The following is a 25883-nucleotide window of genomic DNA, read 5'->3' as shown; positions in this document are numbered from 1 at the left end:
CATTCAATGCCGCTAGCATATTCCGTAGCAGGACATCTGTTCCAGTGTCTGACAGGTGCACCCCCTCTGCCCTGTAATAATGCGGCTGCCGCAAGTTAATCAGGGTGTGCCTAATAATGCCTAAACCTGCCCCCCCTAGAAATTTGGCCATGAGGCTGTTAAGCCTCTTCCTTGACAACTCCATGCCCTTTTGGGAGCGCGCACCAGCCCATACCCTTCTTGGAATGATCTCGGACCACACCACCTCCGTGTTATCCATGCTCCAAGCTAAATTGGTGACATCCTTCTTTAACATGTAAAGTAGTTTTTTTCTCCCTATCACCGGAATGTCATTTCCCCCTAGATGAATTACTAGAATATCCGGGTCCTTTGAGCGGGAGCGGAAATCTGCAATGACGCTCCCCAAGTCTCTCCAGTGTAACCCCGGCTTCCCAAACCATCGCACCATTGTTCGTTGAAAGGGGAACGTTGCATCCCACCCCACGGCGTGGGCTCTGTAAGCAGCCATGGATACGTAAGAGTGCCCGATGACCCACACTGTTTTGCGTTCTGTGGAGTAGAACAGAAAGACAGAAATGTTGAGTTCAGTCTTCAACCAGCCTTTTATTATACGTTTAACCAAGTGCACATAAGTGTATCAAGATCCCGACCCAAACCCCAGCTTGTTTAATCCTTTAACTGCTGGGTGTTGGGCGAATGTAAACCCGGAACCTGTCAGATTCCCATCTTACTATTCGTTTTATTGCTGTTGCCGACATACCCTCCTGGAACGCTGTTGTGGCTGCCCCAATGCGGAAGGAATGTGTAGTGTAGTGATGCCCCTGGAGCCCAGCCCTTTGGACCGTTGCTGCTAACACCCTTTTAAACTGATAAAGTGTTACTGGGCTCCCGTCTTTGTGGGTGAGAAGGTAGTTGTCGCCGTTGACTCCCTCCCGTTCCTTGATGTACCCTGCTAAAAGCTTAACTGGGCAATATGAGCTGTGCCCCTCCATCCTATTCAGTGTAATGTACTGTCCCCTTCCCACTTGATCTGTCTTAGAGTGACGCACCAGTAAAGTTGCCTGCTGTGTGCCCAGGGATAAATCTTTAACCAGCAGGGCCCTGCTGCTTTTGTCGCCTTTTGCTCTCGCTACCAGTTCGCTAATGCGAAAGGCCCCAAAGAAGGCCAAAGAAAAGGTCACTTGAAACAGCGTACTTTCAAATTCAGAGTGGCAAACCAAAGGGAGGTGGTCCATTAAAATTTTTAGTGTGTTAAAATCAATTGGGGACCTGTGATCCTGTTTTTTGCTTTCAACTTTGGCCCAACCTTTCAAGGCTTCCCTAAGCACAAAACCTTTAGTGGGATCGTCCAAACCCTTTAGCTTTGAATGGTATGCTATAGCTGAAAGGTGCTCTATAACCCATGACCTAGATTTACCGGCTCCCTTGGCCCACACCACGAACTATTTGACCCTCCATCCCAGTTGTTGGATATTGTCTGGAAGCTCGGAAACATCCGCTGTAAAGTTCCGAAACGTGTCTACACAACGCCGATACCGCTGTCTTGTTCCCACCGCTAGAGCCTCTTCAGCCATACGCTGTAGTTGACCTTCTAATGCATTAGCTTACAATATTCCTCTTTGAAGGGCGTCATTTCCTGCTGCGCCTCCGGCCATTCTGCTCGAAATCTTTCCCACTGCAAGCGAGAAAGAGCATCAGCTGCCTTGTTCTTAAACCGTTGCACATGCTTTGCTGTTATCTGGATATTATACTTGAGACACCCGCTCACCAAATGTCTTAGTAAACCTAATACTATGGGACATGACGCCGCCTGATTATTAATTGCCTGGACGGCTGCCATGTTGTCTGACCGGATGACCAGAATCTTGTTAGCCAAGGTGTCAGACCACAGTGACAATGCCAAAACAATGGGAAAGAGCTCTAGCGCTGTGACATTGATGGTAAGGCCACGTTGTCGCCATCCTGTTGGCCACCCTTTGGCGCACCACTCGGAACCCAATATTGCCCCAAAGCCCCCTTGGCGGGAAGAATCTGTGTATAGTTGCATCCTCTCATCGGCTGTCCACAGCGAAGTCCATATTCTAACCCCATTGAAACTTTGGAGAAAAGACAACCACATGTGCAAGTCCTGCTTCAGCCCCTTACTCAACCGCACAAAGTGATGTTTTTGTGTAATGCCCGCTATAGCCCCTGCCAGTCTTCTTGAAAAAACTCTCCCCACCTTAATAACCCTGGACGCAAAATTGAGCTTACCCATTAACTCCTGTATATCCCGTAATGTTGCCTTCTGTTTTGCCAATACCTTTACAATAGCTGCTGCAAAGTCGTGTACTTTTTCCACTGGGAGGCGTGACACCCCTTCCACCGAATCCAACTCTATTCCCAAAAAAAGTCAGCTTTGTTGTGGGGCCCTCTGTTTTTTCTACCGCCAATGGAACTCCCAAAACCTGCGTCACTACTGTGAAGGCTGCCAATGCACGGGCACAGTCTGGGGAGTCTGCTCTGCCTACAAATAAGAAATCGTCCAGATAATGGAGCTTTCCACCTACTGGCTGCACCTTGTTTGTTGCCCATTCCAAAAAGGAACTAAATGCCTCGAAATAAGCACATGAAACAGAACATCCCATGGGCATACACCTGTCATAGTACAGCTTATCCCTGAACTGGAACCCCAGCAAATGAAAACTGTCCGGATGCATGGGTAACAGCCTGAAAGCTGATTCAACATCAGCCTTCGCCATGAGGGCTCCCGTCCCCGCCTGCCTTACCAACTCGATGGCTTCATCAAATGTTGCATACGAGACGGTACAAACCTCCTGGCTTAGCCAGTCATTTACTGAGTTGCCTTTGGGATAGGAGAGGTGGTGGATCATCCTGTACTTGCCTGCTTCCTTTTTTGGAACAATCCCTAGTGGAGAGATAATAAAATCGCCTAATGGGGGGAGGGGGGGGTCAAACGGTCCTGATATTCTTTGCAGCTGCAGCTCTTTTTGTATCTTTTCCGCCACTACTTCCGGCAATTCCTCCGCAGAGCGAAGGTTCTTAGCCGACCTGCCTGCTAAAGGGCCACCGTAGGGTATTTTAAACCCTTCTTTGAAACCCCAAAAAAGTAGTTCCCTTTCCTCTTCTTTTGGGTAATCATTCAAAAGTGTTGCTAGTAATTCAAAGTTTATTGGGGATGGGCCTTCGGTTACCCGGCCCAGACTATGGCTGACCCATGAAGGTGGCTCCTGGTGTACCTCCAACGAGGGCTTTGCATGCCACAGCGGGATGGTCTCCGCCACACCGTGAGCACCCCTGTCTGAACCTGCAATAAACCCCCCAGGAGCAACTGCCCGCATTGAACAGGCGACAGGAATTGTCCCTCTGTTTCCGCTGCAGAGGCTGCTTGAATTCGTCTGCCACTTTTGGCGCTGGAAATGCCTGCAGTTGGTCCTGGAGCAGCTGCTGGTGCCGCCCCATGATCGGTCCCTGGCCTAGAGTTGATCCTGGAGGAGTGTGGGTTGTTGCCATGCCGCCCTGACCTTGTAGCCCTGTTGTCATCTGCACCACATCCGTTGGGAACCCCACCGCAGTCAAGGGCTGATGACCCCTGCCCCCGTTGAATTGTGCACTTGACAGCCCATTGTTGGCCTGTGGTAGCTGCCCCCCGGCCTGGATGTTGGAATTTGGAAAAACCGTGCCTAACTGCTGGCCATGCCCAACCTGTGTGAACTGTGGTACTAAGGCTCCCAATTGCTGGTGTAGCGTTTGTCCTCAACTTGCCTGTTGCTGCATGTGACCTATCCAAGTCTGCTGCTGCCCCCCCCCAACCAGAGAAGACTGCTGTCCTGACCCATTCCCCACTCCTTGATGCTGTGCGCCTCCCATCATCCCATTCCCCGCATAGGTGATCCCAGGTTGAAATGGCAACTGTCCCAATTGCTGCAGAGGGAAACTTGCCCCCAACTGTTGGCTTGCCCTCGTTTCCGCATTCGCCCCAGGATGTGCCTGTGTGTTTGCCTGCCAACCTTGCCCTGCCGGTGGTGCGCTCCACTGCTGTACCACACTCCCTGCCCCCCCAATCCTAACCCAAAACTTGCCTTAAACCCCCATCTGGTCCATCCATTAACTCGCCTCCCTTTGATCCCAAGACATCGTAGGTGACTCTTCCATGCGTTGGCGGAAGCTTCGATCATATTGCAGCCACCCCATGCCCCCGATGCGCCTGAACCGGTCCAGGATAGCTTGGTTGTACCCATTCAATGCCGGACCTTGCTCTGGAAATTTCTCCAACATTATGGCTGCCAGTAATGCAAAGGCGTCCAACCAGTTGTTAATATTTTCCTCGGGCCTGATCCTCTTTCTATCCTTGTTGTCTTTGCTGGGCCCGGCTATCCGTAATGTGTCTGCCCCCCTGCACACATGCTCCAGTAGAGTGAAAATATCCAGGAATTCCCTCCTCCAAACTCTCTTTCACCTCCAGTGGGATATGCCATGCTTCTGACCGTGTCCCATTCAGCCCCCCTGCCCCTTCCCTACTGGACAGTGTTGTATTGGTATCACTGGCTTGTGTTACCTTTGGCATGGGAGCTTTTCCATAAGCAACAGCGTCACCCTTCACCAACTGAGCCGAAGCTTTCCTTCCTGCCCCCTCTTGTCCCCCTTGCTCTCTACCCACCCCTTCCAAGACTTGTACTGGGGACCCCTCATGTGTAACGTCCAACTTCCTCCCTTTATCTCCCCCTCCCGCCTTCCCATTGTTTTCGCCATTGTGTTTATGCCAATCATTGACCAGTTTTTTAATGACTTCCGTCAACTCACCCAAGGAACCAACCTCTGCCGTTAAAGCCACTTCCTTGCTTGACCCGGCTTTGTCCTCTCCCATTAGGCTACTTGGCTCAACTGCCTGCAACACTGCTCCCGCTACCTGTGCGTGTTCCCCCGTTATTTCCTTTGTTACTTCCTCTGGTGGCATCCTTGCCTTTTTAGCTCCTGCGACAGCACCGCCCTTCCCCCTCTTTTCCACACCCCGCTTTTCACCCCGTGTTGCTGCATAAGTATGGCCATTAATTGTAAAGCCTTCCCCTTGCAAGTCTTCCATGTCCTTGCCTCGTACCTCTCCTTCAGGGGCGGATGATCGCATTTGCGCCATTGCCAGCTCCCACCCTTCCCAATTCTTGGCCTTTGCTGTTGCTGCAAAGCGGGCCCAAAGCTGCTGAACTTCCTGGACGCCGCGGTACTCTATTCCTGGGATCACCCCGCTAGATCCTGCTTCTTCGCTCGCCGCTAGTTCCAGGCTGCCGCCGTGAGAAAGTCCCTCCTCTCCCATCATGCTCTGGCGAGTCCAGCACTCCTTTTCCCAGGCTGACCTAAAATTGAAAATAATGTTAACTTTGCAAGCGGTGGCAGTGAGTACCTTAGTGTGTGGATACCTATTAACTCCACTATGGGCCCCGGCCTAGAGGTGCCTACCTCGGGTAACGCACCGCCCCCCCCCCCCCCACCCCTGTCTTGCGGTGTTCCGTATCGACCGGCCCACCGCCAACGGCCACCTCTGTCCCCTATGCCACGGGCGAAGCCGGGGTGCAACAGCAATCCGCAGGTCAGCCATTACCATCAGCACCCAACCCCCGCCCTCTCCAGCATTACTCCCTCTACCGTTCCCCTCTTCCATCCCCAGACAGCACTTCCATCATGATCCGGCCCCTCCAGGAGCACTCCCCTTTCCGTGATGACCTAAAATTTGAAAATGGCGTTAACTTTGCAGGCGGCAGCTGTGAGTAGGGTAGCTATTACACCCAACTTGTGCCCGTGCACTTGGCCTACTAGGTGCCTACGCTTGGTACAGTGCCTCCCGCCCCCCACGCCGTCTTGGGGTGTTCCATTTCTTTGCTGCGGGCCGCCCCTCCTGTGTTTCGTAAACTTACCTTGTGATCCAGTCCCGAACCCTTATGCTTGTTCCGGCTCCCTTTGTCTAGTCCGTGACCTACGCCACTACTAAACACCACTTTAGCTCCGTTCACTCAGCCCCTTCACCGTATGATGTACTTATTCCTTGCTCAAATCTACAAAAGAAACCAAACATTAGACATCCTATTCGCACCATATGTACCTAAACTAGTACAACCCGTGTGCGCCGTACGTCCTCTATGTTGTCCCCCAAACCCCTGTTGCACCGCTCCTCACTGTTCTGACCCCTGAAATGCTCTCTCATTCTCTTTGCCCATTTCCCAAATCACTACCACCCTTGCACTCCCCCCCACATACCCCCCCCACCCATCCGGCATTGACGGAGGCGTGCTGGGGAAGGGGGCGGAAGGGGTTAGGAGCTCACCATTCTCCCAAAACCCCCCACCCCCCCCCCGGCATGTGCCTTGCACATTCTCCCCAAGGCCCGGGGGTGGGGCGGGCAGATGCCCCCCCCATTCAGAGAACACTGTCTACTTATAGTACATTTTTTTTTTTATCCCTGCCACATACTTTAGCCCAAGCCATAGTTGTTGCAATGTATCTTATGCAACCAACAACCATTGACAACGCCAATAGACCCCACTTATTGTCAGCATGTTGCTACTACCTGTATCATCAATCAATCATAGGCATTTATAAAGCGCACTACTCACCCGGAGGGTCTCAAGGCGCTTGGGGGGGGATAGATATCTATCTGGATGCCATGATCGAAACAGCACAATACAAACCATGCGTCCCACTCTAGCTTTTCCGTTAGCTTCTCTGTCACGTGACCCGAAAGTATGGCGGCGCCCTATGCTAGTGCTGGATCGTCTTTTGTTTACAGGGCAAAGGAAGTGCCAATGCTTTCAACTTATGTCAATGCTTTAGCCTCTGTTTCTCCTGATCTGCGGAAATAACCATAAACTGAGGTACGAGAGTACCTGAGTGTAAAATACAAGGAGGAATTCTTTTTTTTTTTTTAATCGGGCGGCATGGGGTTTCTAAATAAGGTATTCTATTCCTGCGCGCACCAAAGGTTATCGTAGTACTTGTAACAAACACTATAACAACCCGGGTCTCAAGCTGAGTCAAAAATCAACAACTACCAGGCCAGAGTATTTCTATCCCTGATCTGACAACTCTATAGGAGGGAACCCTTCTAGAACAGGACCCATCAATCACTTAAGGTGGTGAGTTTTTATCATCATTTGGGTCTGTGCACCTCAATATGACAAACCAGTTCCTGAAATAGCGATCTGGTAACGTGCAAAGAAGATGCAACAAAAGAGGGTTATTGTCAGATCTCTCAAGGATTTTGTTAGGGATCACATTGTACCCATAGATCAATGAAGAAGATCCTAAGGTCAGCAGTATTAAATAATAAACGTGTAACTAAAAATGGCTAAGGGTGCTCAAATGTTCTTTATTTGGTAGAGTACCCCTGTCATGTTTAAAAAGCAATATGGCAATCTAGCACAAATAAGTTGTCAATATGCTAATGTCCATAGCAATGTGGTCGACATGTTTCTGCCCATAACTGATCAAAAAGTATCGGGGCTTTCATCAGGACCTATGATACTGCTGTGGTTCAGTAAGAAAACGTGAAAAAGAAATCAAAAGGGTTTGCGTGAATAAAATGATCCTACCGCACCGGTCAGTTCAGAAGATATCAAAACCAGGTACCTGGGGACAAAAAAAGCAGTTTAAGAAATACAAACAACCTAGTGTGTGGAAATAACTCAGCAAGGGGTCACCACTTTTTAATGACACTGAAACACGCATATAATAATGCTGTAAAGCATTTAATTTAGTAAATCAAATTGCACTTACCCATAAGAATTGGGTGCTGCCCTCACCTCAACCTGGTCTCAACTCAGGGAAAGGGGCCCCGCTCTGTTTTTAAGAAATGAGGAGAAAGAAAAACAGGTCGCAGATTGTCACACCTGAAAATTGACTCCTCTTTAAGCATAGCTTGAGAACAAGGAAAAATAGCCCATGTACTGTAAAATAAATGAATGGCAACATGGTCTGAGCATTAACTCTACCAAGATTTAGTGGTAATCTAGGGATACGTTATGCTCAATATAAAAGGACAGAGAGACAGACCATAAGTGTGGAAAGAGCAATGTGCACAGAGGTAGGCGCTCCGTTCTGAATGTTAGTTTATAAAAATCAAAAATAAGCCTCCAAACATTGGGGAAGAGTTGTAAAAGTGTACCTCCGGACTCTAAGAAAAGCCGAGGATAGCAAGCAAACTTAAAAACGAAAATAAAGGGGGGGGGGGTGGGAAGAGAAACGAACATACTCCCGTCATCACAAACACCACTACCTGTGCTTGTAGCAGTGTATTTCAATTTGAAAAAGCATTCGAAAATCTTTAACTAAGTCGTGCAAAAAGGAGAGCACTGATGATACACTCACCTATCCGTCGGTACCCCGGGGCGGTCTTCCCTTGGACCTCCCCCCACATTGTTTTGTGTTATTTTCGTAGTACTTGGCCTCGGAATGGGTAAGAACTGCACCACGATCCCTAAGCATAGTAGCTTCGTGCTGTGAAAAGGGGGCTCAGTGGGCAGTGTTTATTTATTTTTGGTATGTGTCTACTGGCAAAGGTAGCTCGAGCAGAGGTAGGACAGCAGAGCAGCGCATGCTGCACTTGGACCTACAGCGGACATTTGTAACTCTTAAGCAGAGTGCAGGAACGAGCAGTGCAGCATTCACTGACTATCTTTCGGCAGCTTGCGCATCTTTGGTCCCCCCACCCCTGCCCCCAATGTGCTGTATTATACCGCATAACTTCTTCTCGTTTTGCCGCCTATCTAACGCTCTTTTCAAGCCACAGAAGGCATGTGTGCCGACATGATAACTCTCGTTTCCGGAGGGAGACTACAGATTTCCAGCTAGACTCCCGACCCTCTATTCATGTAATTCCTCGGGGGTTTCGGCGGACCGGGCCTGTTATTGTGTAACGTGCTAATGCTTCAAGCAATAATCCGTGTAGCGAGGCAGGGGCTCTAGAAAGGGTGGAAAAACCAACAAAGCCCCATTAACCAGCAAATGCACAGACACACACATGCAAAGTGGTCGGGCGGCTGTGTCTGCCCGGGAAACTGTTTCAGCCCGGGCTGTCACACCGGGTTGGGGGCGGGTATGCACCGCCCAGGGCCGGCTTTAGGGCGGTGTGACCGGTGCCACCGCACCGGTTGCTGACTTCCCATGGGGGCGCCTGTTTAATTAAAAGCACCTGCTGCTGCGTTCCTGGCCTCAAGCAATTTTCAGTCAACAATTAAAATGTCAAGAAAACTCCAGTGACTTAATGTTCTTCCAGGCAAGATTGGAGTTTTGTCTCCTGCAAGTTTTGAAGGTAGCGCAGAGGGTTAATATGCCTGCTGCAAATAACATGTACTATGCAGATAAAGTGAATATAATGTAAACAGGTCAGTGGGTGACTGCTTTTGTCAAAGACTTCCTTTTGTTAGTTTCAGTTTACAGTGAGCTATTAACTGTAAAAGAACTGCGTGCAGACTTCAAGGTACAAGTTAAAGCTATGGATTTTTTCCCCAGACTTTCATTATTGTAATGTTGCAAAAAAAGGGTTCATTTTGGGTACAAATCAGTTCTTGCTATTAAAGAGACCCCCAATCCATTGTGTTACATTTTAAATTCAGAGTTTGTGCTTCTCCAGACCAAGCACTCTTCACAACATTTACTATACACTGATTTACAGACCTACCATTCATTGTCTCTGTGTAATGCGTGTGTTATCTAAAATGCTTCGACACCCTTCACTTTCATGGGTGACGCTATAAAATAATTAAATGCATTTGAGAGAGAGGTTATGACGCTATAAAATAATTAAATGCATTTGAGAGAGAGGTTATGGAGACTGTTAATCGGTGGTAGTGAGGGGATCCGTGACTGAGGAGGTCGTTAGAGGCACCAAAAAAGACATTGTCGCACTGGGCGCCACCAGTGCTAAAGCCGGCCCTGGCACCAATCCCTGCTTTCTGGAAAACAATGTCGAGCCGCAGCAGCTTCAAGACTCTCTCGGAGCCCCCGCCGCCCAATTGGGTGAACCCCTGCATCCCCAGCTTCATCCGGACAGCGGCAATTATCACGGCCTCAAACACCCCACCGAACCTGCCCCCTTAGCACGTGATGCCAATGCCCCCTGGACCACATCGCCCAACCTCCACTGTACCAGCCGCTGCCTGCGGACCACTGGTGACAACCTCCCAACTTTTTTTTTTTTTTTGCGCCTATTTATATAGCGCCGACTCGACGATGGTATCGGAGCGCTTTGCTCGAGCGCTGTATTTACATTACATATTCAGGCCTGGGGATATTGTCATTTGCCTAGAATCTCCGGATGCGGACTCGACCCCGAGGCTGGAACCCTGGTTTCCCGCACCAAAGTCGACAGTCTAGCCGACGGACCACATCCCCTCCACTTCACACCTGCCGAGCTTCACAATACATGGACAACTCCCGTGCCTATCTCTCCCCTGCCGCCCAACTCCGGCCTTAATGCCTCCTTGCACACCCCTTGCATCACACCAGCTCCACATATGCTCTCCCATTCCTTTCCGCTCCGAAGTCGGCCTCTCCGAGCACCCGGCCGCCACTCTATACAGCTGTACTAATGCCGCCATGCCCCCTAGTGTGCCCCCTGCTACCAAATTAATGGCGCCAACCACTAACTCCATCCCTTATCTCTACCCAATCCGGTCCTTGGTGTTCGGGCTCAGCTTCCCGGGGGTGGCCTCCACTGCGGCCCCGGTCCAGCCACTATCCCCCTCGGGAGTGGGGGGCCGAACCAAGGGGCATTCACTTACCTTACACTAGCAGTTACTCAAGTTTGAATCCGCTTGAAAATGTAATAGTTCCCAATTTACCACCAGCTAGCGGACTGTTTATAGGCTCAGAGGCACGTGCGTACTTCAAAGCCAATGAGCACATTCGAATTCTGTGCAGCTGCGTAGGATTGGCTGAGGTGCCGAAAATGCTCCAATCTTGTGTCACTTTACAGATTAAGAGTCGTTTCCACTCTCAGACGACTGCCAGTATACATTCAGGCGTGGGATTCGCTGTCATGTGATTCGGAAGTAGTGCATCGGTGGACGAATTTTTATTCCCGCGGAGCGCAAAGTGAGCAAGTCGAAATATAATGTCAACACTTCTGTTTAGGGGGCGATCCTCATCTCGGACTGCATAACTTGAGGTTTACGTAGCACCCCAAGAAATTCAGCTGATGGAGGAGGAAGCGCCCTCACTACGGGTCACAAGGAGCACCCCAAAGCCCCTTGCTGATGGGGAGATCAACAATTGCAGGCCCACAACTCGAAGTAAGAATAGCGCTTTGTCACCCTCCTTGGGATATGGCAGCACCCCCAGAACTAGAATCCGGGTAACGAGAGGCACCCCAGTAGTCTCCGTTCAGTCTGAGAAAAAAATGCCGAGGCACCAGTCCATGGGTAAGGGAGACTCTACGAAACCTTTAGCCGAGGGCGAGTACGCAACTCCAAAACCCTCCAAAAGGGGCAAAACTGAAAGTCCGAATTCTCTTACCCAGGTGACTAGTGGAAGCCAGGAAAATGATGCAGTAGGTACGCTGAGCCACGATATCACATCTGCAGGGAGTATCCTTGGGACCTCACCCCTTATTGTAGCTAGGTCATGGGAGCCTACGGGCCCTAATAAAGTAGGTGATTTAGTAATCTCAGCCCCTAGTGAAGTAAATGCTTCAAAGACCCCAGGCTCTAGTGAAGTAGAGGCCTCTGTAGTACCAGGCCCCAGTGAGGTAGATGGTTCAGTACCTCGAGAGTCTATTGAAATAGTAGCTCCAGAGCCCCAAGGCCCTAGTAAAGTAGGTGCTTCAATGTCCCCATCCCCCAGGGACGTAGATGCGTCAGTGCCCCCAGGTGCCGGTGAGGGAGAGGCTTCAGTGCACCCAGTCTCCATTGTGGTGGGTGCTTCAGTGCCATCAGTCCCCATTGTGGTAGGTGCTTCAGTGCCCCCAGGCCCCGGTGAGGTAGATGTTTCAGTGACCCCAGGGCCCAGTGAAGTACGAGCTTCAGTGCCTCCATCGCCTAGTAAATTATGTACTTTGGTGGCTCCATGTGTAGTTGAGGGAGGTGTCTCAGTCACGTCGTGCCCAGCAGAAGTAGGTACTTCAGAGACTCCATGCCAGGTTGATGTAGGTGCCCCTGACAGTATATTCCAGGGTGAAGCTTGTGCCACACTGTCGAAACGCCCAAGCGAGTTAGGTGCCTCGGTAGCTTCTCGTCCTCCGGAGCAAGGCACCTCAGAAGCTCCTGTAGCAGCTGAGGGTTGTGATTTGTTGGTTTCTGCTAAAGAGGGCACCTTTGGAGCTGACGGCGAGACGGCTCTCTTGGCTGGCACAGCCGTGCATGATGCTGTAATTTTGCCGGGTACCTTGGCACATCCAGTAACTGGAAAAGAAGATACTTCAGGGTCTCCAGTTCCGAGAGAAGGGGCCTCCTCACAGACTGTTGGATGTGCCGCAGTGGAGCAGAACTGTTGCAAGATTGGTGCCACCAGAGACCTGCCAAGCGTGGACATTTTCAATACGACAGTGGAAACCTTTCTTGAGAAGTTGGTGGAGGCTGGCAGGTGAGGCCCTTTTTGCAATATCCCACGCCTTGTACTTTGATGTTACCTTAACAGTTGAGTAGAGGGCTCCTAACAATAATTAGATGCTTACTGCCACCCACAGAAAGTCATCTGACTTAAAAAAAAAATAGTATTGTTGGAAAAGTACTGAACACTATTGCCCTCTTTTGTGACAGTTTCATTGAATTTATTAGATTAGATTAGATTAGCTTTATTCGATTTTTTGATACATAAAATCATAAAAGCAACAATTCATATATATATACATATCATTACAATAAATAGCATTTAATTAAATCAGTTCAAATGAGTTTGCTAATCTCCAAATTCCGTTTTCTAAGAACACGTTTTAAAAAACCAGACATAACCATAGTACAGGTAGCATTTCCCAATTGCTGCAGACTAAGGAACGCAGGACGGCATTGACGACAAACACCTTGCTTCAAGTACTGTTTGATCCACCTATTACGCTCACTCCCATAAAATTTACAAAACAATACTACATGGAAGGTGGATTGTACAGAAATACTATCACAGGGGCAATGAGCCAGGGCTCTAGACCAGTCATTTTTGGTTGGATATGTAACTAACCGATGAAATAGGTTAAACCTAAATCTTGTCAGAATGAATCGGTCAAAGCCCAGATTACACATGGTTAGCTATGGCTGAATTGAGTAAGTAGTCAGTGACAATTGATGTTTACTCACTGTTTTCTTTGTCAATTCTCCTACACACCTACTCCTACACACCTGAGAAGTTCAAAATGGGCCATACATAGCCTCTTTAATTCTGGCTTTGAAATATTCAAAATTGAGGCTGGAATGCTGAAAAACTCCGGCCTTTGGATGTCAATAAATATTTTCTTGATATACTCAAGCCAGGGTATACTCTTGGCGTTATCTAAGCCCATGACATCTTTTATTATTTCCTGATTTAAACCAAGGTCCACTGAGACCCATACTCTGCGCCAAAGTAGGACAGGTTGCAGTTTAATCAGGTCGGATATATAATCCATCCCCAATTCCTGATGGCAATTAAAGACTGAGGTACCTTTCGGTAGAGCTAATAAGTATCTGAAAAAATTATTTTCTTCAACTTGTATCGCCGATGTATCCTGGTACCCCCAAATCCCTGCCCCATATAACGCAACACTTCTACATTTAGATTTATAAATCTTTAGCATGATCTCAGGGGGTCTTTTGCCAAGCTTAGCGGCGAAGTTCTTTAATGCTCCTAAGGTGCGTTTAAAGGATAGGGTCCTATTCTTGACCTCAGGCCCCCAGGAGCCGGAACCCTCAATTATAACCCCGAGGTATGGAAACGTTTTAGTATGCTCTATCACAAGCCCCGAGACTCTAAGATTCTTACAGCTTGGACGAGCCTTACCACACTGCATCACATATGATTTTTTAGCATTCATCATAAGGCCCCTTTCTTACATAAATTCAAGATATTTTGTCAGGGCTTTCATTGCTCCGACCTTCGTTCTCGCCATTAGTACCGCGTCATCCGCGTACAAAAGCAATACAATTGTCTTGTTGCCGTACTTTGGGGAGTCTATTTTACAAGCGCCCAATTCCTCCTCAAGTCTATTCGTATAAAGGGTAAAAAGAAAAGGGGCCAATACACACCCTTGTCTTACCCCTTTTTCTATCCTAAAGGGGCCAGTGCACTCCCCTCTCAGCCCAAATCTAATTTTGGCCCTTGCCCCTGAATAAAGTTGCCTTAGAAAGAGTATAATGGCAGGATCGACTTCCATTTCCTCAAGAATTTGCCACATCTTGGCATGTATCACGCAATCAAAAGCGGCAGAGAGGTCAACAAAAATGGCGTATAGTTGTCCTTCCTTAGCCCGAGTGTATTTGGCTTGTAACAAAACAAAATTTAGGACCTGCTCTACCGTGCCCATCCCTTCACGAAAACCGTACTGTACAGGGCTCAAAATATCATGTTCCTCGGCCCACAGTTGTAATTTATTTAAGACCACCCTCCCCGCCATTTTCATGAGGGAGTCTAATAAAGAAATAGGTCTATAATTAGATGGGCAGTCCCTGTCCCCCTTTTTGTATATCGGTATTATAACCGATTCCGACCAGGTACCGATAAAACCTATGGCGCAACAAGCCTGTAGGACCCGGGTACAAAGTGGGGCCCACAATTCTATATTTAATTTATAAATATCATTAGGGATCCTATCCGGTCCCGGGGCTTTGTTACTTTTACTAGCTTGTAGTGCCAGCTCAACTTCCTGTAGGGTAATCCCCATATTAATGGGGTAATAATCACTCCCTCTCGATGGGCACCCTATCAATTTATCCTCTTTCATGTATGACCCCTCGGCATTTTTATATACCTTTGAAAAGAAATCAATCCACGTTTTTTCGTCAATAGCGATGTCCAACCTTTCTGCCTCCTTCTTGTTAAAAAAGGGTGCGTTGACTGCCTCCCAGAAGGCCCTAGCGTCTTTGCTCTGTGAGGCAGTCAGCAAGTTCTGCCATGCTACTTCTTTGATTTCCTTTTTTCTCAGGCACCTTGCCTGGGTATACGCCTTCATACAGTATCTAATTACCTTGTGGTCCCTTGGTTTAGAACTCAAGGCAGCCTTAAGGGCAGTATACGCCTTGGTACACCTGGAGTCAAACCAGCCTGCCCCTTTATTGGGTTTGTTCCTCTGCACCCTGGTTAGATTATCCTGGATCACCCTAGTAATTCTACCAAAGGCCTCCAAGGTTTGTTCTTCTGGGGTACTCTCATCCAAACATGACAATATATCCGTTAGCGCCCGAGTAATTATTTCTTTAAATTTCCTGACCGAGTCTACGGTGCTCCACTTAAGTGTTGTCCCATTATAACTAGCTATGGCGATATTTTGTGTCCAAGTGAGTAACTCGTTAGTAGAAATGCTACTTAGCTCTCCTGTGGTTATGGTAATGCTAAGAGGGAGGTGGTCACTTAGGCCAATTACTGGGATCACAAAGTTTTCTACACAATGTGAAAAACTGTTTGACACAATCACAAAATCAATAACGGAGTGACACCCTCTAGCTAAAAATGTGGCACTAAATTCCACCTTAGGTGTACACATTAGGTTTGCAAAGCCAAGGTCCAAATTGGCCATAATATTATTTAGTACCTCTCCTTTTAGTGAATGCGTAAAGTGACACCTACTCACATTTTCCCCCCTGCCATATTCCTGAAATCCACAGCTTTCTTGGTCACAAATGTTTAAATTAAAATCCCCTACCCATACCAACATTTTGTTTTCCCCCCTCAACAAATTCTGAGTATTTAATTCCCCTTGCAGGCTGCCTAAAACCTCTGCAAAGGCCGCATTTTTTATGTTATTATAGAAGTTAACTATTAAGAGCTCAACCCTCTGGTTTAAGATAACTGAGACCATCTGGTAGTAATGTGTATTACTTCTTCTTACGATTTTGGCAACTTTTAACAGATTAGAGACATATAAACAAATCCCTCCTTTATGTCTTCCAGCAAGGGAACGAACTGCTGGAATATGAAAAGTTTTAAAACCAGGAAGATGTATCTCATTAATAAGCCAGGTTTCTTGTACACATAAGATGTCAATGTTTTGGACAAAATCTCCCCAGATAGTATCGTGAACTTTACTCTCTAACCCACATACATTCCAGAAGACAATCCTCACTAGACCACCCTGCTCCTTAAATTTATTCTGTTTTGACAACAATTTCTCCTTGTCGATGTTCACCCCAATCAAATCCGGCTTGAAGGCCAGGCCGACATCATCTTGCTCATGTTTTAGTTCTCTGTTATCAGTCAACATTAGGTCAGTTTCCCTCCCACTCCCAATATTGACTAGCATTTCAGAAGGGTTCTCGTGGAAAGATTTTATAATGAGTCCAAGTTCCTGTACGTTGGGATCTATTTTCTTGTACATTTTCCCTGTCGCACTTTCCCCATGGATTATATGATCGTGTGGGATGTGTAGTACAGGAGACTTCCCCCCTTGAGAAGTATCCATGGGTATCAGTATCACTTTATCTTTTCCACCTCCCAGTCAGTCACACTCATTTAAACCAGAAAGGGCTATAAACCGATTTGGTCCTACCAAAGAAGGTATGTATCCCAGATTTCCCCTTTGTGTTCGGAGAGGGTGACATATTTGTCTCTTCCTAGGATATTCCCAGGGCTGACTAAATTGTGGGTATGTTAACCTATCGTCCTGGTTTAGAAATGGGGACCTAAATCGGTCATTTTGTTGTTGGAATTGGGGCCTGATGCAATCATCCTTACGTTGGACCAAATGCCTAGAACGAACATCCTGCTGTTGAAATGGGGGTCTAAAACGATCGTTCTGTTGTTGGAATAAGGGCCAGATGCCGTCATCCTGATGTTGAAAAGGGGGCCTAGAGCAATCAACCTGGTAGTGAGAGGGGGATCTAAAAGAATCATTCTGTTGTTGAAATAAAGGCCTGCTGACATCGTCCTGATGTTGAAAGGGGGGCCTAAAGCAATCATCCGGGCGTTGAAATAAGGGCTTAAAATTGACTGCAGGAGCCAATAGGGTTCTAGGGTAAAAATAAGGCAATTCACGTGGAGTGATTACATTACCACCATTTTGAGGGGACCAGTTTAAAATATATCTAACTGCTCTATCATCTCTAAAATTAACAATGATGATATCCCCTGTTGTGTCCTTTATTCTATGGCCCAACCAAGGAAGACGCCTAACATGTAATATCTCGCCGTTAATATTTGGAGGAAGTGGTCTATTTTGCCTAAGCCAAAATATAACTTTATTTTTAAGCTGGTAATAATCTTCTCTCTTTTTATCCTCTAAAACGGGCACTCCAGTGAGAACTACCACAAACGGGACTGCTTCCGGAGGCAGTTCTACATTTTTTCCTTTGGGGACAATAACCCTATCGGGATAATCACGGCCACTTAGTTTTTGCGTATTTTCTGGGTTATTAGGTATTACGCCTACCACAGGGACTTTATCACTTATTCCAGCATTTTGCCATGTTGTTTTTGAGGGCATTAATTTCAAGGGTTTTGGTTTATCCTGAGTAATGATTTTTACTCCCTTTTGAGGTGTATTATTTAAAGGTGGTTCTATAGTTATAGGCACTGTTGGTAGCTTTAGCACATCCTTCATTACCCCTTTAATCTCCCCAATTGTCTGCTCTACGTTCCCTAGCTGTTGAGCTAATCTTGCTAATCTCTCTATTAATGGCAATATGAGGGATCGGATTAATTGTTCAATGCCTCCCATTAAATCAGTACAAGGAGTTTCTTTTAATGGGAGGTGTGGTGGGATAGCTGTGGCAGATGTTAAGGGTACATTGGGGGAAGGGCTCTTAGAATTACCAGAGTCAATTTGAATGATCTTATTTTTCTGTTGTCCACTCCCCCTCTTTCTCCTCTTTTTTTGTGGGGATCCTTGACGTCTCCTTTTTTTTTATGGTGGACCTTGGGGTCTAGAAATTTTTAAGGATACATTAGATTTTTGGGGAGTCTCTACAATTCGTAGCGGGATATCTGCCAAGAGCTCTACCTCTGGTGATGAATCACAAAGAGATACAGAATTGATTATATTCAAATCATTTCTTCCATCTGGTAAAAATGGTCCATCCTGCAAAAGCAATGGGATGCTGTCATTGAGAGATACCTCAAATCCCTCAACGTCGGGTGGTATACTTGTGTGCGTACTGGCAAGCGGTGAAATAGCTAGGATTAACGAGCCCAAAGAAGAACGCCTGTTCTTGATAAATTCAACTGACCGACGTCTCCCGGCCCGTCGCTCCACAAAAACGGTGTCCCTATCAATACCTGTAGTAGTCCTAGTGACATAATTGTCTAGCGTCCCTCTATTTCCCCCCCCCCCTGACAATGAAGATTTTTCTTTAGGGGGAGTCATACTGTGTACATACACAAATAGGGAACGAAATCACCCACTCAGGCCTTTAAGAATAACACCAATAGTTTATAGCAGACATACGCAAACCAGACAAATTGTCAGAATAGTCATATACACTGTTAATACATTGTCTGCTTACTGGGGGTGTTGGCCGGAAGTCCTCTCCGAAATTCAACGTGTCAAGGGGTGACCCGGTCCAGCCTCCTCTGGCCTCTGAGGGGCCTAGGAGAGTCCACACTTTTGCCCGGTTCAAACAACTGACTACCGCTCCTAATGTATTAGTGTCACTACCAATACAGTATACAATACAGTATAAGCATTACTAACAATACAATGCAATGCACTGTTACTGCTACAACGTGAAAGGAAAAGTGTGCTCCCCGCCGAGGGCTCTTCCCCGAGTGTTTCTGAACGCTGGATGCTTCACAGGCCGTGCACAGGGTCGCTCTCCTCCCTCCTCGAACCCGTTGGACCCACCACAGGTACAAAAGCCACAAGAGCCTGAGCCACCCGCACCGGACCACCGAACCTCTGGTCAACACAGCAGTAATGCCTTTCACGGCTCCACGGCTAAAAGGGGGGCTGGTGGGATGAACGAGAGGTGAACGAGCCCAGCTCAAGCTCAAGCTCTGACCAGACCAGGCCCCCGAGTTTCCGAGTTCCGAGTTCTGATTTCCTTGCGTGCGTTTTCGTTGTGCGTTGTGCACTGGGCTCCGAGCTTCGCTCCCGCTCTGCGAGCTTCGTAAACGGACTCCTCCTCCTCACCACCGACTTCCGGCAAAGACAAGAGCCGGCTGCGGGACCTTCACTGGGAGATGCAGGGAAATTTTTTTATTTGGCTGTAAATCATACATTTTAACACCCTATGTCACACTGCACCTATTCAATCAGCTAACTCAACGTTTGTCTGCAATACTTCATTGGAAAGTTGACTTTCATTGGTTGAGCCGTTGAAAAGGCTTGAAAGGGCGGTGTTTTAAACTATTCCAAGGCAAACACAAGGAGATGATGGACGGAGTTCTGAAACTTTTAAGACACTCACCCCCAGTCACAGATCTGGGTTGCATCAATCATCGTTCTTTAGATCACTTTGCCACCCCAGTTCAGACCCAGCCATATGCAAATTAATCTTGACCCTGTCCCTTATCGGAACAGTCCAGCCTGATCTTCCAAGCCAGGTCTCCCCTGGACTGGAAAGAAGCATCCTGCATCTGGTTTTGGGGGTAACACCCCTCATCATTCCGGCTAGCTTGATTCCAGTGAGCTAGGGACCCACGTCTGGGCATACCCTGCCAACTTAGGGCGAACAAAGCAAACACAAGGAGATGATGGATGGAGCGCTGAAACCTTTCAGACACTCATCCCCAGTCACAGATCTTGGTTGAATCCATCATCGTTCTTAAGCTCACTTCGCCATCCCAGTTCAGACCCAGCCATATGCAAATCAGTCTTGACCCGGTTCCTCATCGGAACAGTCCAGCCTGAACTGCCAGGCCAGGTCTTCCCTGGACTGGAAACTAGCATCCTGAGACCGGTTTCGGGGTAACACTCCTCATCAGCCAGGTTAGCTTGAATCCAGTGGCAAAGTGAGCAAGGGACCCGCGTCTGGGCATAACCTGCCAACTGAGGGCGAACAAAGCAAACAAGGAGAGGGTGGACAGAGCACTGAAACCGGTCCCTGGATGCTTGTTTCCGGTCCAGGGAGACCTTGCTTGGCAGTTCGGGCTGGACTGTTCCCATGAGGAACTGGATAAAGATTGATTTGCAAATGGCTGGATCTGAACTTGGGTGGCGAAGTGAGTTAAAGAACGATGATGGATTCAACCCAGATTTGTGACTTGGGGTGAGTGTCTGAAACGTTTCAGTGATCTGTCCATCATCTCCTTGCTTTGTTCTCCCTAAGTTGGCAGTATATGTCCAGATGTAGGTCCCTTGCTCACTTTGCCACTGAATTCAAGCTAGTCTGGCTTATGAGGGGTGTTACCCTGAAACCGGCCCCAGGATGCTTGTTCTTAACCAGTGAGGACGTGGCTTGGCTGTTCGGGCTGGACTATTCCCATTCTTAGAATATGTGAGAAGAGGGGGTTCTGTTGCAGTATGCCCCCCACCCCTTAATACCTGGCTTTTGATGTAGCTTTGATTTTAGAGTGCTAGGCCCCTGCTGTCCAGTTTCCCAGCACCAGTGTTCTTTCTCTAAAACATTTCCACAATAGGTACTTCTCCCCCCTGTAAGTCCCTGGTAAGTGTTCCCTGGGTACCTAGGGCCTGGAACCTGAAGAGGGTCCCCTGTGACCCCCTCACTTGGCCCATGCCACTGCTCCTGCAGCTGGTATGCCTCTGAGCTGAACAAATGACCAAGTCAACACTGCACACTGCTTTGTGCTATGCTATCTAGCACTGCCTGAGATAAAGGTAAGCCACCCCTCTAGCAGGCCTTACCAGCCCTAATGCATGGTGCACTGTATCCCATGTGTGGGCATATCGGCATGAACAGATATACCCCAACAATATTAGGGTCTTTTCCCTAATCTTGTTAGTGCCAGGGAAGCCATAGAGAGTACAAGGGTTGGGAACTTGACACCTCGAGTTCTACAGCACCATAAAAACAGCACCATAATGGCTTCACTGAACCCAGGAGTGTTTGGTACGAAACAGCTCTTTGTAATAAATCTACCCTGATGCCAGTATGAAATTTATTAAAACATGTACTCGGAGGTCACCTCAGTGGTGCCCCCAGAAAACCTACTAACCCTGGTGTGGTCTCTGACCGACTGTAAACAGCCAGCTACATCCAGACATGTTTCTGGACCCCTGGGTAGCGATACTCTGCTCTATGGGACAAGAAACAATGCACATCCTTGGCAGAGGTGTCACTTCCTCCTCCAGGATGGACCAGTGCTAGAAGGAAGAAGCTTCAAAGGCCCAGCGCCTTTGTAATGCTGCCCCCTAGCCCCTGCTGCTAGCAGCAGATTGCAGCCACCAGTTTACTTCCCCACATTGGGCAGGAAAACCGTTGGGAAAACTTAGACTAGGAAGTGCGGCCACCTCGGCCAACTCCACGTGTAAGGTGGGGGAGGCGAGGCAAAGCACATCTCTCAGTTCCTGCCATCTTGAAGATGAGAGACTCCTACAATCAGGAGGGTGGCATAATAGAGGGTATAGTCATCCCAGGTAAGGTGCCCATTGTCCCTACCTGCTACTGCATGAAACACCTCTAAATTTAGTATCTAGGTGGCTCCCATAGACTAGATCTATGACGACCTAAGAAGCAGGAAAACGACTGCCTTGGCCCCAGCCCTACCAGTCTGTCTCCCGCTTCTGCAAACCAGCGACCAGTCTTGCAGCCAGCGACCTCTGAAAACCCTGGGAGGACTGCTGCCTTTGAAAAAGACTCCAATCTTCCGTGGACAGTGGACCTGTCAAGAAGAAGAAGGCTCCAAGGACTCTGGATGCATGCAGATCCGCATCTCCTGCCCACTCTGCACTAGACACCCACAGCCTGAGTGCCTCACCTGTGCAGTGAAGTCTCCCCAGCGATCCTGACCTCGTGTCCAGCATTGGCTGACCTCTCCTGATCTCCACTACGGCGCCTGCAGTTTGAATCCAGAGGCTCCCCCTGACCGCGACCAGCTACAGTAAGAAGACTCTGACGTCGAAAGGCACCCCTGCACCCAAAACCCCTGGGCCTGGTGAGCTGAACCGAGGGTGCCAATACGACCCCCTACACCTCTATTTACCTATTGTGAGAAAGTGCCATCTTTCTTGCATGGTATGCCCCCACTTTTTGCTAAATTGCTGAATGTACTTTGACTGAGTGTACCCTGGACTCCTGCCAATCAGGTGCCCAGGGCCTATGTTCCTTCCTTAAAACACACAAACTCCAAATTGGCAAACCCTGGCCACATGTCAGCCCCTAGTAAATGGTACCCTAGGTACCCAGGGCCTTGTGACCAGGGAAGGCCCCTAAGGGCTGCAGCACTCCTTGTGCCACCCTTAGGGGCCCTGTACCCTTACACACACACACTGCCTTTGCAGGCTGAGTGTCTGGGTGCAGGACAAAATGAAGAGTCGACATGGCACACATCTCTGTGTGCCATGCCCAACCCCCACACTGCCAAGGCATATGTCAGTCACCCCTCTGGCTGGGTGCCTTATGCCCATGGTGTGGGCACAGGAGCAGGAGCCCTGTGCCCCTACAGTACCCAGGTCCATTCCCGGGCACTGTAAGTGCAGTGCTGCCATTTAAGAGTACATGGTGCTGAGAGCTCGTCAAACACGAGCTCCACAGCACCATAATGGCAACACTAAAGACTGGGAAGTTTGGTATCAAACTTGTCAGCACATTAAACCCACACTGATGCCAGTGTGAGATTTAATGTACCAAGCACCCCAGAGGGCATCTTAGAGATGCCCCCTTACAACTAACCTACAATCCACGTCTGCTCTGAGGCTGCCCAGGCTGCCACACAGCAGACATGTTGCTGGACCCCTGGGTGGGAGAGCCCCTGCTCTCCCGGGCCTGCAACAATGCACATCCTGGGTGAGGTGATAAATCTCCTCCCCCAGGATGAGCAAAGGGAAGCTTCAAAGGCATGCCGCCTCTTGGAGTTTCCCCAGGCCACTGCAACCCCCCACTCTGGCGGGAAGCTTGGCCGGAAACCCCATACAAGGACAGGGGATGTGCCAGCCTGCCCACCCCACCCCTCAGATGGGGGAGGCGAGGTGAAGCACATCTCCGGGCTCTCGCCATCTTGAAGATGGGGGGCCCTACCCTATCAGGATTAGGCTACTGCCCCCCTCCCACAGGAGAGAGGCAGGATAGGGGGTGTACCCACCCCAGGACAAGGACCCATTGGTCCCTGGCCTTCACCTACCTGTAACGCCCCTAAATCTAGTATTTAGGGGCACCCTGAACCTTCCTTCCCCAGATTCCAGATAGAAAACTACAAGAAGAGCAAGAAGAACAAGGACCTGCCCTGCAGCTGCTAAAAAGAGAAGAAGACACCAACTGCTTTGACCCCAGCCCTACCGGCCTGTTGACTCTCGAACCTGCACCAGCGCGGCATCTCTCGTGGCCAGCAACCTCACCAACCTCGGAGGACCTGGCTACCTTTTGGCTCTAAGCCCCTGGGACTCCCATGAGTAGAGGCTCTACTCAAGAAACCTATTTTTAACCCCTGGCAGCAGCCCGGAACCGCGGACCCAACACGCTCTGCACCAGCCAAGCCTGGCCAGTGCCGGAGTGGACAAAGACCCTGAGGACGACCCCACGGCGACTGTGACCCCGAGTCCGGCACCCAAGGACCCCTCTCGACATCCCGGAAGAAGCCTGCAGCCTCAGAACCGAGTGCCACCCCAACCGCGATCAACCAGAGGGTAAGATTCCCGACGTCAAAAGGCACCCCTGCACCCGGCGCCCAGCGGCCCCCTGTGCCCAATCCCGGGGTACCCACCTAACCTACAACTACCCAACTTACCTCTCGAAGTGGTCCCCGAGCCTGCAGCCTTTTTCCAAACCGGAACATTCCCATTGATTTCCATTGAGCGCCCTGCACCCAGCCGCCCGAGTGGCCCTGGCAGTGCACTCTCTACACTAACCTACTTCCCCACTTGCCCTGAGTAAGTGACCAGGAGCCCAGCTCCCACAGCCGCGTGGCTTGCCAGACAGCAGCCACCAACCAAGGCCCCCCTATCCCTCATAGGATAACATTGGGCCTAACTCTCTCTGCACCCGGCCGTCCTGAAACCGCTGAGGGTGAACCAACTGTACCTACCTGACACTGGGGGACCCCTGAGTCCATGCCCAGAATTTCAACTCTTCCAGTCGAGTACTTACCCTTAAACCGCTAACTTCATTTTCCTCATAGGGTAACATTGACTGGCTTTTTCTTCAAAAATCTTCTAAGTGTGAACTTTTCAAAACTGCAAAAATTCACCAAAAATCAGCCAAGTGACAAAAACGAATTTACTCACCTGCTCCTAGGTGAGCTCCCAGTGCTGGATCTTGGTGCCCAGCCCTGGCCCTGAAAAGTGTTCACAACTATACTTACCTCTAACTCATTTTTCTCCCATAGGAAACCATTGTCTGCTTTTCTGTGAAATTTCTTCTAAGTGTCTATTTTTGCAAATTTGAAATATTCTTTTAAAATCGTACCATTTCTGCAAACGAAATTACTTACCTGTTTTTGATAAGGACCCCAGTCCTGGGTCTAGGTACCCAGTCCTGGATTACTAAAGTAACGATAAAGTACTCTACCTGCAATTTGAATTTCTTGCCATAGAGATCCATTGAAGGTTTTCTTTGAAATATTTTCTAAGTGCTAACTTTTGAAATAGCTAAATATTATTTAAAAATCATTACAGTTATTAAGTCGACTTTCATCACTTGATTCTGAATACTGACCCCAGGCTGGATCTAGGAGCCAGACCTGGAATTCCAAAAGTAATCTGAAAAGTAATTTATTACAAATAACCTGAATTTACCATTGAGCTCAATGCATTGTTATGTTTAGGAAATAGGATTGTTTTTTGCAACCAACTGTGACTGTTTACACAAATTTATTGCTTAAGACAAAAGTATTTATATTCAACCTCTCATTCTGAGAAAGTATATTTTTACCCCCTTTGTGGTTCTAAAAATAAAACAAGCATATATTTTATATATATAAACCATTGGCCTAGAGTTCAGTTATTGAGTGTGTGAAACCATTTGCTGACTGAGTGTGTACAACAAATGCTTTACACTGTCCTCTGGTACTGCCTTACTGCTCGACCAAGCTACCACTTTTGAGAGTAAGGTCATACCTACCTTTGACCTCTATCAGCCTCTGGGGGACTGTGGACTCTGTACACCCTGTACCTATTAGGGAACAGTATATACAGAGCCACTTTCTCACATTGGTGGATCAGCGGTGGGATACAAACTTGCATTTGTTGGACTACTTGGTTACCATCTGATCACACGACAGAACTCTTAAAAATTGCCTTTAGAATTCTGATTGGTTTTTCCAAAATTACTAAAAGTCTTGCTAGGGCCTTGCTTAAGTCCCATTAGAATTTTAGAAAAATAAAAGTCACTATAGTCAGGGTAGAGGGTTAGAACTGTCAGGTTAGAATGTCTCAAACAAACCCAGCTATTAGTGATAATAATAACATGGACCTGGTGGAGGAGCTCGACCTCACACCTTACTTACACTTGTCTTTCAAGGAATTGAGGTCCTTATGTAAACTCAAAAATTTACAAATGGGTCAGCATCCAACCAAACAAGGGCTCCAGGAGCTCCTGGCTGAGTATGCTAAAGACCACCCATCTGAACATGGTGATGGCCAGTCAGATGAGGAAAGGGAACCAGGGGAGGTGGAAAACAACCTCCCCATACTATTCCCTAGGGAGGAGATGGCACCCATACCCTCCAAC

At 48.3% G+C, this 25883-nt stretch overlaps 2 protein-coding genes and 1 long non-coding RNA gene across 3 annotated transcripts in view; 1 reads left to right on the top strand and 2 right to left on the bottom strand.

Annotated features, from left to right (window-relative positions):
- Positions 1-4199: 4199 nt before the first annotated feature.
- Positions 4200-6042, bottom strand: LOC146772898 (uncharacterized). The gene is made up of 2 exons (XM_085638997.1): positions 5910-6042; positions 4200-5351 (listed from the first exon to the last, which is right to left on the bottom strand). The coding sequence occupies exon 2, from the start codon at positions 5312-5314 to the stop codon at positions 4346-4348; it is 969 nt and encodes a 322-aa protein (XP_085495123.1). The 5' UTR covers positions 5315-5351; positions 5910-6042; the 3' UTR covers positions 4200-4345.
- Positions 6043-6899: 857 nt separating this feature from the next.
- On the bottom strand, positions 6900-10841 carry LOC146772897 (uncharacterized). The gene is made up of 3 exons (XR_014972294.1): positions 10770-10841; positions 7765-7827; positions 6900-7617 (listed from the first exon to the last, which is right to left on the bottom strand). It is a non-coding gene; the product is annotated as an uncharacterized LOC146772897 (long non-coding RNA).
- Positions 10842-11022: 181 nt separating this feature from the next.
- Positions 11023-25883, top strand: part of PMF1 (polyamine modulated factor 1) — a 65040-nt gene continuing 50179 nt past the window's right edge. Inside the window, exon 1 of the mRNA XM_085638996.1 lies at positions 11023-12567. Coding sequence (XP_085495122.1) covers positions 11186-12567 — 1382 coding nt within the window. The 5' untranslated portion in view covers positions 11023-11185. The remainder of the gene's footprint in view (positions 12568-25883) is intronic.

This window comes from Triturus cristatus, chromosome 12 (assembly GCF_964204655.1).
Source record: "Triturus cristatus chromosome 12, aTriCri1.1, whole genome shotgun sequence".
NCBI classification, from domain to species: domain Eukaryota; kingdom Metazoa; phylum Chordata; class Amphibia; order Caudata; family Salamandridae; genus Triturus; species Triturus cristatus.
Note: the sequence above shows the minus strand (reverse complement) of the source record. Positions and strands in the feature narration are given on the sequence as shown.

Coding starts and splice junctions, on each gene's coding strand:
- LOC146772898 (XM_085638997.1), bottom strand. CDS start 5,314: ATGATGGGAGAGGAGGGACTTTCTCACGGCGGCAGCCTGGAACTAGCG.